We start from the raw sequence: 17,353 nt of genomic DNA, 5'->3' as shown, positions 1-17,353 counted from the left end.
TATAATGCAAATAGAGGGTGGGATAGTTCTGAGAAAAAGATTTGGGACCACATTATGAAGAGCTTTTTTTAAAAAGAAAAAAATGTTTGAAAGGCAGAGAGACATAAAGGCCAAAAGAGAGACATAGACAGAGGTGAAGAGGGAGAAAGAGAGCTCCCCTCTGCTGGTTCACTTCCCACATGACCCCGACAGTCGGGGATGGGTTGGCCCAAGCCAGGAGCCAGGATCTCACTCCAGATCCACCATGTGCTTGGCTGGAACCTAATTACTTGAGTCATCACTGCTGTCTCAGGGGGCTCTGTGTTAGCAAAGAAGCTGGAGTCAGGAGCCAGAGCTGGGAATTGAACTCTAGGCACCCTGATATGGAATACAGATGTGTTAACCTTTGTCTTAGCTGCTAGTCTAAATGCACCCCATGAGTAGTTTTAAATGGGAAAGGAATATTATGACAGCAGTCTGCAAGGAATGGATTAGAGAAGGAGGCAAACTGAAAACTTAGGCCTGAATTTGTAGTACATATTTTGTTTGGCAATGGTGATGTATTTAAAATCTTCCAATTTAGACTCTTAGGCAGAGAATACAATCTCCAATTCATCTCAGGCACTACTATTAGCAGTTTGCACTGTGGTTTTCCACATTGACCTAAATGCCAGACCCCAAAAGGTATTTGAGTTTGCTATCCCTCTTAGCAGAATGGAAACTAGTTACAATGCCTTATCACAAATGCCCAATACCTGTGCAGATATATTTGGACTCACAAATATATACAAGACATGCCAACCAAAGCATTGATGAGGTATTAATTTCCATCCTAATAAATTGCTAAAAAGAGATAATATCCAGTTTTAAAGGAAGTGGAGAACTGACATTTTTCATATACTGCTGATTAGCCTAGAAAATGCTGTGCTCATATATATATCCTTTCTGGTGGGTAGCTTGGTAAAATGTAACAAGAGTCTTTAATTCTGTTATTATACCTTATAAATTGATTTTTTAAAGTTTTATTTATTTATTTGATAGGCAGATTTATAGAGTGGCAGAGAGAGAGAGGTCTTCCATCCACTGGTTCACTCCCCAAATGGCCGCAACGGCCGGAGCTACGCCGATCCAAAGCCAGGAGCCAGGAGCTTCTTCTGGATCTTCCACGTGGGTGCAGGGGCCCGAGGATTTGGGCCATCTTCTACTGCTTTTCCAGGCCACAACAGAAAGCTGGATAAGAAGTGAAGCAGCCGGGACTTGAACCGGTGCCCATGTGGGATGCTGGCATCGCAGGCAAAGCAGCTTTGCCAGCTATGCCAGAGCACCAGCCCCTATAAATTGATTTTAAGGAAATAATTCAACAACTGCACAAGAATGGCCAGTGCAGTGTTTGTTTCCAACGTGAAATATTAGAAACCAATGGCACATTGATAATTTTTTTTTATTTATTTGACAGGTAGAGTTATAGACAGTGAGAGAGAGAGACAGAGAGAAAGGTCTTCCTTCTGTTGGTTCACTCCCCAAATGGCCACTACAGCCGGCGCTGCTCCAATCCGAAGCCAGGAGCCAGGCAATTCTTCCTGGTCTCCCACGCTGGTGCAGGGGCCCAAGCACTTGAGCCATCCTCCACTGCCCTCCCGGGCCACAGCAGAGAGCTGGACTGGAAGAGGAGCAACCAGGACTAGAACCCGGCGCCCATATGGGATGCTGGCACCGCAGGCGGAGGGTTAACCAAGTGAGCCACAATGCCGGCCCCACATTGATAATTGAGAGTTCAAAAAATAAGTTAGATTTTCAAAGTCCTTAGTGTCATAATACTCATGACAAAGAAACTCATAATAAATGTATATTATACTAACTTTTATGAAAATACTAATGTATTTTTATACATAAAACTATGAGTGGAAGGAACTGGGTCAGAATGAATGATCATCTCTAAGCAGCAAGATTGTAGGTAGCTGAAATTATTCTCTGTCTACCTTTCTGAAATTTCCAAATTGCCTATAATGAGCATGTATTACTTTTATAATAAAAGAAACCCTGTACAAGTCATTAAGGGAAACAGAGAACATTGTAGTGATCCAGGTCTGGGAGATAATAGGGACTTGAACTTTGGTGGTAGCAGAGGAGATTGATGGAAGAGGCATTATTAAAGGAAACTCATTATGACTTGGTGACTCTGTGTGGGTGATGAAAGGTGGGGAGAGTAAAAAATAATTTCAAGTTTTCAAGTCTGGGTGATAGAGTGAATGATGGTAGCATTGACAACAAAATCAGATCAATTATCTTTCTCAGAGATGGGAAAATTGCCTTTTTTCAATTTGCTGTCTAGAGGATAATATGTTGTTTCTGTCCTGATGAGTCAGATAATTCTGTAATTTAGGGAGGCAGATATACTGACAAGAAGGACCACTGAAAGGATAAGGTGTTTTTGTTCATGGTGGTTGCAGACCATTAAACAAAATCAGTTCTTTAAAACAAGAAGTATAATAAAAATGCCAGATATGAGAAAGGGTAAGAACAAATTGTCATGTCTGCTTTTAACCAGATAAACAAACTGCTGTCTTTGCAAGGCAACAACCTCCACAGATTAAACTGCATGTGCAGCAGAAAGACTGTCCTATTATTTTTAGAATCATTATAGTATGAACATGACCCTCTTAGAGGTCATCTAATGGGCATGCTGTTTACATGTTTAATTATTTCTACTTAACTGTAAATTTTCAAAATTCTAGATACTGTCTAACATCCTCACTTTAGAAATGGGGACATTAGGGACCATGGAGAAGTTTCTCAAAGACTATCATACAGAGAAATAACTGTAATATATTGAACTGGAACCAGTACATCCCTAAGTTAGCAACCTCTAATCCAAGGAAATAATATATGGCCTTTTTAAACATACTCTCTTCTTCTGTACTATGCCATCATAATGTTTTTTTAAAAAATTACTTATGTAGTAGTCACAAATAAATCTTCAGGTTAGCTTTACTTAAGGTTTCTGATGTTTTGATGATGTTTTGTTCATCACTGTAGTAACATTTTGGCCAACTCCATTTCTTCCTGTTGCTTTGCTATTTGCCTTTTGGCTGTGACTAATTGGGCTGCTGGCCATATTCAGGCTGGTGGGAGGAGAGTTGTAGAGGGAATTACTTCTCTGTATCTGCATTTCTTTCATCTATAAAAAAAAGTATTCTTCCCCCACTTCTTGGAAATCAATTGCATTTTCAGTACTGTGCCAGTTTTACATTCCTGGTAAGAAAGCAGCTTTTAAAATGGAAGTTGACTTCCAAATATTACTGAATAATTTTTTATTTCAGTATGTATCATTAAAAACTAAGAATACTTTTCTACATAGCCAAATAACATCATCGTGCTTTAAAAATTATTTCTTAATATCATCTAAGACAGTCCATATTCAAATAGAAATGGAAATATACTTATTGGGGCTGGTGCTCTGGTGTAGCAGTTAAACTGCCACCTGCAATGCTGGCATCCCATATGGGCACCAGTTCGTGTCCCAGCTGCTCCACTTCCAATCCAGCTCTCTGCTATGGCCTGGGAAAACAGTAGAAGATGGCCCAAGTGTTTGTTCCCCTGCACCTACATGGGAGACTCAGAAGAAGCTCTTGGCTCCTGCCTTTGGCATGGCCCAGCCCTGGCTATTGCAGTCATTTGGGGAGTGAACCAGTGGATGGAAGACTTCTCTCTCTATGTCTCTGCCTCTCTCTCTAACTCTGCCTTTCAAATAAATAAAAATAAATAAATCTGAAAAACATATGCTTGTTGATAAAATGGAATAATTACAACAACAATAATAGTTCTTACTTATAGAACCTTTACTGTAGGCCAGATACTTCTCTAAGCACTTCCCTCATAAATCTGACCCCTCCAGAGGGAGGTATGTATTATTTCCATTATACTGAGGAAGAAAATGAGGTACCAGAGCCTCATGAGAAGCTTGCCCAAGGTTATACTGCTTGCAGCAGGGATAGAATCTAAGCTTAGCTAGCAAGTAGCAGACCCAGGATCCGAACCCAGGCATCCTGACTCTCCAGTCTGCACTTTGAACTAATCATATTAATCATATGAGACATTTTAATAAAATCATCATATTGGAGTTTATTTGAATTTTACAGATGTGAAAAAGAAACAGATCTAAAAGAATTTCTGAAAATTTGGTAAATTATAAAATAATTTTTAATGATCATTGAAAAATTTTTCTTCCCATTCATTTCCTGTTTTTAAAGTTGTCCAGTATCAGGGGCCAGTGCTGTGGCGTAGCGGGTTAAGCCACCTCCTATAGCGCTGGCATCCCTTATGAGCACCAATTTAAATCCTGGCTGCTCCATTTCCCATCTAGCTCCCTACTAATGTGCCTGGGAAAGCAGTGGAAGTGCTTGGGTCTCTGCTACCTATGTGGAAGACCTAGGTGGAGCTCTAGGCTCCTGGCTTTGGCCTGTCCCAGCCTAATCATCATAACCATTTGGAGAGTGACCAGCAGATGGAAGAGCTCTCTCCCAGATGGAAGATGTCTCTCCAGTCTACGTAACTCTGCCTTTCAAATTAAACTAAACAAAAACTTTAAAGTTGTCTGGTATCTACATTGCCAGGCCTTCATACAGTCCTACTTCCAGGTGAGGCTATTTATTTTACGCTCACTACTGGTCTTTATGTTGATGTCTCTCCAGTCATTTTGATTGTGTGAAGCTCTGAAAGTTTTCTCAGGAAGGATTCATAGGACCAGCATTTCCTGACTTATTTACATGTTGATAGAGTATGCTGCATTTATAATTAAAGGTCATTTTGGCATGATATAAAATCTATGGCTCACATGTCCTGCCTTGGGTATCTTATATGTGTCACCCATTTTCTTCAGGTATAACATGTTGTTGTCAAAGTTGGTTGATAATTACAATTTTCTTTCTTTATTGAAACACCTGGTATTTTGCTTAGTTGACAAAAGATCTGTTATTTCAAAGTCCAATCATTTTACCAGAATGTCTCTTGGGGGTATTGGCCATTCTGGGGTGATTTTCTGAGTACAAATTTAGCTTCTCTAATCTGAGAATCTGAAATCCCCAAAATCTGAAACTTTCTGAGTGCTAATAACATAAACCATAGGTGGCAAGTTCCATACCATGGACCTTTAAGGACAAATTATTTACAATATTGTATAAAACTACCTTCAGGATATCAAATAAGATATTACAAAAAATGTAAGTGAATTTCAGTTTTAGACTTAGGTTTCATCTTAAAGATATCTCATTATGTATATGCAAATATTCCAAAGACTGAAAATATTAAAAATATAAAACAGTTCTAATCTCAAGCATTTTGGGTAAGAGATACTCACCCTATATGGTATGCCTTTTTTTCAAAAAAAATTTTTTTGCTTTTTCTTTTCTCTCTCTCTTTCTCTCTCTCTCTCTCTCTCTCTCTCTAAGATTTTATTTATTTGAAAGGTATGGGGCCAGTGCTGTGGCATAGCAGGTAAGGCTGCGGCCTACAGTGCTGGCATCCCATGTGGGCACTGGTTCTAGTCCCGGCCTCTCCACTTCTGATCCAGCTCTCTGCTATGGCCTGGGAAAACAGTGGAAAATGGCCCAAGTCCTTGGGCCCATGCATCTGTGTGGGAGACCCAGAGGAGACTCCTGGCTCCTGGCTTCGGATCTACGCAACTCTGGCTGTTGCGACCAATTGGGGATTGAACCAAAGGAAGGAAAGCCTCTCTGTCTCTCCCTCTTTCTCTGTGTAACTCTGACTTTCAAATAAATAAATATTTAAAAAAAGAGAGAGAGGTAGAATTACAGACAATGAGAAGGAGAGACAGAGAGAAAGGTCTTCCATCTGTTGGCTCACTCCCCAAATGGCTGCAACTGCCAGAGCTAGGCCAGTCCAAAGCCAGGAGCTTCTTCCAGGTCTCCCATGCGGGTGCAGGGGCCCAAGGACTTGGTCCATCTTCTGTTACTTTCCCAGGCCATAGCAGAGAGCTGGATTGGAAAAGGAGCAGCTGAGACACGAACTGGTGCCCTTATGGGATGCTGGTGCTGCAGGCAGAGTATTAACCTACTGTGCCACAGTGCCAGCCCCTGCCTTTTTATTATAGGATTTCAAATATCTTTCCAGCGAAAATTTCCTTACCTATAGACTTCAGTAATTTTATTCCCTTGTTTTCTTTGACCGTTTTGTATATAATGTCAGATCCTTTTGAATAATTTTTTCATCTGCCTTCATTTCTTTTTGATTCAAAAACCTACTTTTGATCTTCTGTTTCTCTTACTTCCAAAATGCAAATAGATCTTCAAGCTTATTTGTGGTTTTTAAGGTGGCCTTTGCAAAGACTCAAAAACTTTGCCACTACTACCCATTTCCTCCAAGAATTTCTCTACAAATACATAGTATGGATAAAATCCGGTCTGCCACTTGTTTTTGCACAGCCTTCCACTGAAGAATAGTTTTTAATTATTTATTTTGTTAAAGATTTGCTTATTTACTTGAAAAGTGGTATTGTAGACAGAGACAGAGAGATGGATTTTCCATCCACGAAGTTCACTTCCCCAAGGGCTACAATGGCCGGAGCTGAGCCAGGCCGAAGCCAGGAACTTTACTGTAGTCTCCCACTTAGGTGGCAGGGCCCCAAGCACTCAGGCCAAAGATTTTATTTATTTAAGAGTTAAGAGTTACAGACAGATAGAGGGAGAGACAGAAACAAAGGTCTTCCATCCACTGATTCACCCCTAAAATGGCCATAATGGCTGGAGATGGGCCAGTCTGAAGCCAGGTGCTTCTTCCAGATCTCCCACGCAGGTGCAGGGGCCCAAGGACTTGGGCCATCTTCTACTGCTTTGCCAGGCCATAGCAGAGAGCTGGATCGGAAGACGAGCAGCCAGGACATGAACCAGCGCCCACATGGGATGCTGGCACCATAGGCGGAGGCTTAGCCTAGTGCACCACAGTGCCAGTCCCTATGATACACTTCTTAAATGCCTAAATAGTATTCCATTGAATGGATATGTTGAAATGTTTTTAACCGTGTCCCTATTATTTGGTATTTAAATAATTGCAAGCTTATTTATTTTTATTTATTTTGGTAGTGAGAGAGTGAGCTCCCATCTGCCTGTAATGGCTGGGGCTGGGCTAGGTTCAGAGCCAGAAGCTAAGAAACTCAATCCAGATCTTCTGTGTGGGTGGCAGGAACCCAACTACTTGAGCCATCACTACTGCCTCCCAGAGTCTTTATTGGCAGGAAGCTGGAGTCAGGAGCCAGAGCTGGGAATCAAACCCAAGTACTCTGATATGGGACACAGGCATCTAAACTGCTAGACCAAATGCCCATACCTAAATAAACTTTAAATTTCATTTTCATAGGCATCATCTCACATCCAAGTATTAACATATATATTTTATTAGTTTCTTGAGATTGTTACAAGTGAGATTGCTAGATCAAGAGGGAGGGTATATATACATTTTAAACTCTGGTTGATATTGGTGAATCATTATCCAGAAAAGCACAAGTTTGGTATCCATTAAGGATACTTGTTAAATAAGTTATGATAGTTTCATGCAATGAAATATGCAAAGGTTAAATAAAATGAGGTCAATCTATTTTAATAATGTATGGTATGTAATATGTGCTGTAAAATGAAATACCCATATGTGCAGTATTTTTTTGTTAAGGAAATGGGACATTAGAATACACACAATTAAATTTTTCTAAAGGAACATAGAGTAGATTACAACCAGATTTTACCAGTTTATATACCTACCAATAGTGGGTCTCAATGGTTGTTTGGCCACACTTTTGCCAACATTATATCATCTGATTTTAAAACATTTCTTGCCAGGTGAGAAAGGGGCATCTTAATCTTTTACATGTCAGGTTTTATATAATTCAAGTTGAATTAATGCTTTTTGAAGTTTTTCTTCCTTGTCCTTTTTTTCCCTGTGGTTCTTTTCCTTGATGGTTTGTGAAGCTCTGTATTCTATATTACATATTAATCCTTTGATTTGTTATCCATGTTTGCCTTTGTATTGTATTTTGGATGATTAATGATGTACAAAAGTTTTTTTTGCTTTTTATGCAGTAAAATCTTTGTTTATTTTTCATATATAGAAAACTCTACCTACCTATATATTTTTCTGGTGCTTCCTTGATTCCTTTTACATATAGGTCCTTAATCCATCAGGGATTTATTAGTGTAGATTGCAAGATAGGGTTCAACTTTGTTTTTCAAATGCTTAGCCAGTTATCTTAGTGCCATTTATTGAATAAGCTGTTATTTCAAAGTTATATGATTATTTCAGATTGTTCTTATTAGAAGTCTGTGCATTTCACGTTATTAAAAACCATCTTTTTTAAGATTTATTTATTTATTTGAAAGTCAGAGTTACACAGAGAGAGAAGGAGAGGAAGAGAGGGAGGGAGGGAGCGAGCGAGAGGTCTTCCATCACTCCCCAGTTGGCCACAACGGCCAGAGCTGCACTGATCCAAAGCAAGATAGTCTCTGTCTCAGCTGAACTCTGTGGTTATAGCTTGAAGGTAACTATAAGATAATACAGAAACAACAAATGAGGAAGTTCCAATAAAACTTTATTTACAAAAACAGCGAGACTGGTTTGATCCATGGACCCAGGGTTTGCTGACCCCTGGTTTCGTCTAACAACTTTATTTCCCAGATGAGAGGACTGAGCTCAGGTTGCACCCCTTCCTCTTTATTTACAAGTAAAGAAGGCAAGGATCGGGATATTGTTTTCCACCGTAAAAGACATGCTTGAATTGAGTTCAAGATGAACTTGCCTTATACATAATTTCCTGTTCTAGCAAATGATTTTAGATGAAACTATTAATACAGGGTATTCCAGAAATTTGAACTGCACTTAAGACCTTTGGGGACCTCTTATATATAATACCATTCACCTTGATGATAGTTGACTTTTTGAGCCTCTTATGTTTCTGGAGCAATGGTCAAATTTGAGTGGTAAGAAAATAGAGATAATAATGGTCTGAATGAAACAGTTGATGTGAGGAAAGATGCCTCCCTTTAATTTTTCTTCTAAAGAATTTGTTTCTAATTTTGGAAAAGTCCAAATTTGTTTACCTTTTAAGGTAGCCATCAGACATCATGTAACAATCCCATGCTTTCTCCCTCTTTAATGTTAATTCCTGGTTGTTTTATTTCATTAATTATTCAAATAGATGAATATTCTTACATTAAAAAATATAAAAAGAAGGAGACAAGCATCATGGTACAGCTGCTTGTGATGCCTGCTTCCCACATCAGAGTGCTTGGCTCCTCCATATTTCTTTCTTTTTTAAGGTTTATTTATTTATTTGAGAAGCCGAGTTATGGAGAGATGGAAGAGACACAGAGAGAGGTCTTCCATCTGCTGGTTCATTCTCTAAACGGCCACAATGGCCAGAGCTGAGCCAATCCGAAGCCAGGAGCTTCTTCTGGGTCTCCCACATGGATGCAGGGGCCCAAGGACTTGGGCCATCTTCTGCTATCCCAGGCCATAGCAGGGAGCTGGATCAGAAGAGGAGCAGCCAGGACTGGAACCAGCCCCTGAGATGCTGGTGCCACAGGCAGAGGCTTATCCTTCTATGCCACAGTGCTGGCCCTCCTCCATGTTTCTGATTCAACTTGCTGCTAATACACCTGGAAGGCAATAGATGATGGCCCTGCTGCTCCTGTGGGAGATCTGGTTGGAGTTTCTGGCTCCTGGTTTCGGCCTGGTCTAGCACTAGCTATTGTGGGTATTTGGGGAATGAGCCAGTGTATGGAAGATCTCTCTGCCTTTCAAATAAATAACTCTTAAAAAACAAAAAAACAAAAAAACGAAAAAAAAAAAAAACAGAGAAAGATACGTTCATGGTTTTGTGCAAACCTGAAAATAAGCATTGGCTGTAGGTACTCCAGGAAAGAACATTGTGTAGAAAAGTCATCATGTGTTTTCCCTCCTTCCAGCACTGGAAGAAGTATGACATCTATGAGAAGCAAATCAAAGAAGAAACCGACTCTGTGGTGCTGATAGAAAATCTGAAGAAAGCCTCTCAGTGATGTGGATAATTTATTTTTACCTTCAATGTGACCTTGTGAAGAAGATTCATCCCATTCTCCAATTGTTATCTGGGAACTTGTTAAATAGAAACTGAAACTACTGGACCATTTAAATACAGGCGGCTCATAAAGAGCCAAAGGTCTTTATGTGAGACGTACACCGAAAAACTAAAAATGTGGACCCTTTGGAGAAGAGAGTAGAGTCATTCTCATTGAAATACAAAAGCAGACATTCTTTTCTTTTTTTTTTTTTTTTTTTATTTTTTTTTTTATTTTTTTTTTGACAGGCAGAGTGGACAGTGAGAGAGAGAGACAGAGAGAAAGGTCTTCCTTTGCCGTTGGTTCACCCTCCAATGGCCGCCGCGGCCAGCGCGCTGCGGCCGGCACACCGCGCTGATCCGATGGCAGGAGCCAGGAGCCAGGTGCTTTTCCTGGTCTCCCATGGGGTGCAGGGCCCAAGCACCTGGGCCATCCTCCACTGCACTCCCTGGCCACAGCAGAGGGCTGGCCTGGAAGAGGGGCAACCGGGACAGAATCCGGCGCCCCGACCGGGACTAGAACCCGGTGTGCCGGCGCCGCTAGGCGGAGGATTAGCCTAGTGAGCCGCGGCGCCGGCTGAAATACAAAAGCAGACATTCTTTTCAAAGGCTTCAAACTAAGGGACAAAGCAAAATGTTATGATCATAGTAGAGTTAATCTTATATCAAGAGTTGGGATGGGATCTTTGCTTCCTTCGTATTCTTTGGGTCAAACAACACCAACAGTTTTATTCGTGGGGGAATCTGATTTTGTGTGCAAATACTAATGCAAACCTCAAGTCACAGAGAGCATCCGAAAAGCAAAATTGAAAAAATCTGGTATCTATTGTTTGGGCTCCTACTGTGACTGTTCAAAGCCATTGCAGGCTTGTAAGGGCAGTGGACAGAATGACTCCTTGGCTATTAAGCCTTTGAACCATGAAGCTCTAAGGATATGTTTTGTTTTTCATCACCTATTCTACTCAAAGTAAGTATTTACTATGGGGCTGGCTTGTGCTAGGCCCCAGGGGTGAGGCACAACCCCACCAGAAGATTTGCAGTGTAGTTAGGATTCCTTATTTCTGACCACTTTGTCTCCACCCGTCTTTTTTCAAATCATTCAACTCCCACACCAATCTGTCCTTTTTGCATTCTCTTTCATTCCCTTCCTTGCAGCCTTTTGCCTTTCATTGGAAGTTAGGATAAAAATCTGCTCTGAATACTGGGGAGGAGGTGGTGGATTTGCATCTCAAGAGTAGACTGAGAAACAATGATTTTATAACTTCAATGTGAGTTTGCAGCTGTTTGAGGTTTTTCAGCGTTGGATGGTTCTTTATGCATTGTCCTCATGTTATCTTCACTTAGAATGTAGCTATTTGCTTGAGAAAAAAAGAACAGGTGTATCTGTTTCTCTTCCTCTTTCTTAACAAGATTGCAGTAGGATTCTTTTTCTTGCCACAAAATGGTTAATTAAGTAGGTTTTGTGTAATATTGATAGCCATCCAAGGCTCTAAAGTTTATACTCACTTTTTTTTATATGTTAGAGTTCTATTCTCCCCAGTCCCTACAACATATCCATATATTGTATATTCGATCTACTACTCTTGCTTCCTCCAAATGTAAGGGAAATTAGAGGTGACCCCCTCCCAACACCTACAGAATCAGATTACTAGTAGGATAAGAACTTTGTATCACAAGTTCTCCAAACACCAATTTATATCACTAGGATGATGCCACCTGCTGTCCCTGCTCTTAGGGGAGGGGAGATTAGGGACCCCTGCTCTCCACAGATTTGGGCAAAAGGAGTAACCTTCTTTCATGGCAGTAGAAAGAGCACTGTGCCCTGGCTTCTTTGAGGAGAATGGGGTTCATGGAAGTGGTAGATAAAAAGGTATTTCCTTACTGTGCTTCTATTTTTGAAGTCCAATTGATGCTGGGAGACAGCCATACTGGATGTTGTACTCTTCAGTTGAAACAATGTTTGATTTTCCTGTGTAGGAATAAGATAACTTCCTTAATTTTGTAATTCTAAGAAGCAAAACCACTTACGATGCCTCAGCCAAACCCATTTTTCCTGTCAGTCTATTTCGATGGCAAGGAGGAGAATCCTTTGAAATCCCCAAGTAAACTACTGATGCTGACAGTCATGTAGCTTGGGAGTGGGAAGATTCTCATTTGTTAATGTTCTCCTTTTCAGCAGTAAAATAGCTGAGGGGGGAAGTGGCAGGGTGGGAGTACCTCTGGTTGTTTTATAGTTGCTGAAAGATGAGTCCCCAGATCTTGGGAGCTCTTGGAGGCTTCCATATAGCCATGGGATTCCTATCACCTGTAGACAGTGAGTTGTTTGATGTTTAACCCACATGGATTTTTATATATATATATCTAAGTAATATACCTAAGTGTATATATATATATACCTAAGTGTGTGTATATATATATATATATATATATATATATATATATATACCTAAGTAAACTCACTGTAAAGATAATTGCTCTTTCATTCAGTTAAATTTTTTCTTCATCTGGGCACTAAAGGGATAGATAAAACAATGTTAACATTTTGGGAAATGCCTTCAACTAGGTATCAATTTTGTTTAACTTCTTACAGGAAAGCTTGAGTAAAATAAATATTAATTGTCTTTTTGTATGTCACCCAAATGTTTTCCTTTTGTCTGATTTTGGGGAAAGTATTTTAAGTAGTGAGTGGTGGAAAAATTGGAGTTAAAAGAATAAACATTATGAAAGAATGCAAAGACAGCTATTTTACCTTATTTCATAATCACTTATCATCAGCTTTCCTGCTGTTCTGTTGTGCATACATTTACTAATAAAATATGCATATGTTTAGTTTAATATTAGTACAACCTTTGGGAGCTGCACATAAGGGACTTAGGTATTTGATAAATTGCAGTAATTCATGGAAACGGAAAGTTGGTCCTTTCTAATATTACACTTAAAATAAGTACACTATGCTTACTGCCATGTTATATGTGGTATATACATGCTATGCAGGACTGGCACAGTACACGGGATACGTGACCTCCAATCACAAGTTAATCAATCATATTAGTGGGTTACATTTGAAACTAAGTAAATGAATTCACAATAACTGTCCAGAGAGGGTGATTGAGTCTCATATTTTCTTTCCAGCAAAATGAGTTGAATGTCACACAGAGCCCTTTTCTCCCTTGTGTTAAGCTCTAGAAGTGTGTCTTTAGTCAGAGCACATTTGCTAATCACGCAGACTCTTCCCAGGGTGTGGATGGGAATGCTGATCTCGTGAGGTTATTTATGGAGCTATCTAGAATTATCCAGGACGAGTGTGGAAATCCATCTCCAGGTAAGTGGAATTGCTTGTGTGTCTTAAATAAGAAACCTCTCATCTTTAGCATAAAAGCCCTAAGTAATATGACAGAAAACATTTAACTGAATACCCTTGAGGTGATAAATCTGAATGAGATCTATGGAAAACAAACTCCTGTAGCCACAGATTTGTTCACTTCCTCAGGGAGAATGGAGCCAGAATAATCTAAGCTCATTTGCTTTCCAGAATAATTTACTATGTGTCATTATTATGAACTCTGCTCTTTTAAAAGTGCAACATGATGCTCAAATAAATGGCATATTATGCTACTAAGATATTAGTAGTTTTAGAAGAAAGCATGGAAAATATTAAAACCTTTTTCTTTTAAAGTAATGATTGGCTCAAGCAATAAAGTTTATTTGCTAAATGCTGATCTAAGTCTTGGCATGCTTTTACTTTAATAAGGAAGAGTTTTTACTGACATTTTGATGCACTAGGTATTTTTGACTTCTGTCCCCAGGATGATTTCTTCCTGAAAGTTCCTTGGCTTTTAACTATCTTTCCTAATGGCTGCATTTTTAGTTTACCGTTAGTAATAGGAAAATATTTCACTGCTAATTTTCAACACTTACTAGATAGAGAATTCAATAAAAAGAGAAAGTCAATATTACTGAATGACTACTTTATGCCAAGTTGCATGTGTTATTTCACTTAGTCACTATGTCAGTTCCATGAGGTTACATTAATATCTTCATTTGACAAGTGCAGAAACTAGGATGAAAAATGATTGCCTTCTGTGTGCTAGCTCACTCAACTGGTAAGTGACTGAGACAGAATTGGAAGACAAGTTGACCTGACGTTAAAGCCTGGATAATATAGCCAATAATGTATTCATTTGTCCTAAGGAGGCAAGTTCCTAAAGAAAAAACATCTTATTTCACATTACTGCCAACTTTCACATCATCTGGAAGACTTAGGATTTAAATATTTCAAGTACAAAGTGAACTTTTTATAATGTCTTAAGATTCATCTGTGCATTCATCTGCATTATACCAGACATTGTGCTAGGCAATAGGAATTTAGAAGGGAATAAGATTTGGCTTAGTATCAGAGAGTTAGTCAAGGGAAGGATAGTTTGTGTAGTAGGAGACAGAAACAGGGATTAAAATTTAGGAGTTCCAGGGGCCAATGCTGTGGCATAGTGGCTAAAGCCACTGCCTGCTGTGCTGGCATCCTATATGGGCGCTGGTTCAAGTCCCGGCTGCTCCACTTCTGGTCCAGTTCTCTGCTAAGGCCTGGGAAAGCAGTAGAAGATGGCCCAAGTCCTTGGGCCCCTGGACCTGTGTGGGAGACCTGGAAGAGGCTCCTGGCTCCTGGCTTCAGATGGGCTCAGCTCCGGCCATTGCAGCCATTTGAGGAGTGAACCAGTGGATGGAAGACCTCTCTCTTTCTCTCTGCCTCTGCCTCTCTGTAACTTCGCCTTTCAAATAAAATAAAGAAACCTTTAAAAAAAAGAGTTTAGGAGTCCCAGATGACTTTGGGTAGGCTTCTGCCTGCCTGTCTGGGTCTGTTTCTCAATCTATCTCTGAAATGAAGATGTTAGACTGAATGATTTATGATCACACCCATAGCTCATAACAGTGGCCATAAATTATGAACTCCTTTGAAAATGAGAATCTTTGCTACAAACATTAACTATATGACCATGGGCCTATCTTATCTGTAAAATGAGAGGTTGAACTAAATTAGCTCTGGCACACAATAAAAGCTAAGATGATGAATTTTGTTTCACAAATCAAGAAAACGTGTTTGCAGTCACGTATGCTCTTGCTACAGGAAGTAGCTGGCTATTAGCAGTAACTGCCAAAAGTAGTTAGAGGAGCAGGCCCTTTGACGCAACAGGAAGCACAAAGGAACTGATACATGGGCTGAGTCCTGTGGTCCACCCAAATCAGGATCTTCCCAGGGCCCAGCAATGGTTGTGCCTAACAAATTATTCCTCAACATGCTTTGCGGATCCTAGATATTTTGCCTAGGAACACAAAAATGGACCATATAATAATAAAGATCGCTTAAAAGAGGGTACTTCAAAATGAATGAGGAGAATGGAATTAAAAGATAAGTTTATTTTGGTGCAGAAATTTTTTGAAATCCGTTTGTGAGTTTTTCATAATATGCATTTTCCATGAACTTTTTGGAGATGCCTCATGTTGTGACCTCATTTTCAAAAATTTTTTTTCTTTCTTTATTTGAAAGGCAGAGTGACAGGGAGAGAATGAGGGAGAAAGAGCTTCCATCCCCTGGTTCCTAAATGCCTGCAATAGCCAGGGCTGGACCAGGTAGAAGACGGGAGCCAGAAACTCCATATAGGTCTCCCCCTGTGAGTAGCAGAAACCCCCTAAGTACATGGGCCATCATCTGCTAGCTTCCCAGGCGCAAGAGTAGGGAGCTAGATTGAAGTGAAGGAGCTGGGACATGAACTAGCACTCCAGTATGGGATGTGGGCATGTAACTCACTGTACCACAATGCCCACTCCTAACAACTGCATTTGAGACATTACCTAAAATGGAGTCCATTCAAATTTGGTACTTGTAATTGAATTGAACTTTTTATTTGATCAAAAACAATACATGTCCACAATTTGACAAGTCAAAGAGGAGTATCCGGGTCTCTCAATAAAGACAAATAGCAGTTCCCTTCCTATCCCTCCTCACCTTGATTCCTGGAACCTCTGAATATGTAACTGCATGGTGAAAGGGACTTTGAAGATATGGTTAAGGTTAGAGACCTTAAAGAGATTTTCCTGTGTTATCTGGGTGGGCCCAATCTTGAGTTCTTTAAAGCAGAGAAATTCCTCTGGCTGCAAACAGAAGAGGAAGAGATTCAAAGCCCAAAAAAGACTCAAAAGGTTGTTGCTAGCTTGAGGATAGGGGCAGTGTAGAAAATCTTTGAGAAGGAACCAAGTACTGCCAATAACGGATGAGCCCGGTAGCGGATTCACCCCCAGGACCTTCACAGGGAAGAAGAGGCTGCTTAGACATGGTTTTGGTCTTAGGAGACTCAGAGCAAAGGATTCAGCTATGCTATGCTGGATTTCTGATCTACAGAAATGTGAGAAAATGGATTTGTGGTGTTTTAAACTATTTCTGGGACTGACGCTTTAATGCAGCTGGTTAAGTTGCTGTCAACAGTGCTGGTATCCTATATGGGCATCAGTTAAGGGTTAAGTTTAAAGTTTCTTCAAATAGAAAGCTTCCCTCATATACCCCAGTGTTTGTTAACAAGACCTTAAGTGATAATTGGGAAGATGGCTCAGAGAGAGGCCCAAGGCTAAGTTCAGAATCAGAATAAAAATAATGATGCCTGAGGGGTAGTCCCAATGGAAGTTAATAAAACACGGCCAGTGATGTGACGTAGCAGGTAAAGCTACAGCCTTCATCCCATATGGGTGCTGGTTCGAGTCGCAGCTGCTCCACTTCCAATCCGGCTCTCTGTATGGCCTGGGAAAGCAGTGGAAGATGGCCCTGCACCAGTATGAAACACCTGGAAGAAGCTCCTGGCTCCTGGCTTTGGATCAGCCCAGCTCCTGCAGTTGCAGCCATTTGAGGAGTGAACCAGCAGATGTAAGACCTCTCTCTCTGTGTTTCTCCCTGTGTCTCTATAATTCTGACTTTCAAATTAAAAAAAAAAAACTATTTCTAACATTTTTACTGTTTCTTTTGGTATATAACTACTTCTGAATAAAACCCTACTACTTAATGCTATTTCTTATTTCGATTTAGAAATAACCTATTTCTAAATTTGTTGTGAAACATGAGGGATTAGCTTTTATACCAACACATGCACACACACTTCCACAAATATAAAACTTGTGGTTAAAAATATTCAATATTTGCATTATACCATGTAAGTATTATTCACAGTTTATCCAAAGAGAGTACCACAAGGTATATTTTCTTTGATTTTTCCAAATTGTCTTTTTTTAATT

At 39.9% G+C, this 17,353-nt stretch overlaps 1 protein-coding gene and 1 pseudogene across 1 annotated transcript in view; both read left to right on the top strand.

Moving 5' to 3' along the window:
* IL13RA1 (interleukin 13 receptor subunit alpha 1) overlaps positions 1-10,215 on the top strand; it is a 71,352-nt gene extending 61,137 nt beyond the window's left edge. The window contains exon 11 of the mRNA XM_008272919.5: positions 9,948-10,215. Coding sequence (XP_008271141.3) covers positions 9,948-10,040 — 93 coding nt within the window. The 3' untranslated portion in view covers positions 10,041-10,215. The remainder of the gene's footprint in view (positions 1-9,947) is intronic.
* Positions 10,216-12,107: 1,892 nt separating this feature from the next.
* The window catches only part of LOC149119673 (uncharacterized), a 28,599-nt pseudogene continuing 23,353 nt past the window's right edge, over positions 12,108-17,353 (top strand).

Source organism: Oryctolagus cuniculus, chromosome X (assembly GCF_051225735.1).
Source record: "Oryctolagus cuniculus isolate XC-2025 breed Fujian yellow rabbit chromosome X, ASM5122573v1, whole genome shotgun sequence".
NCBI classification, from domain to species: domain Eukaryota; kingdom Metazoa; phylum Chordata; class Mammalia; order Lagomorpha; family Leporidae; genus Oryctolagus; species Oryctolagus cuniculus.
This window is presented reverse-complemented; position numbering and strand designations above follow the sequence as displayed.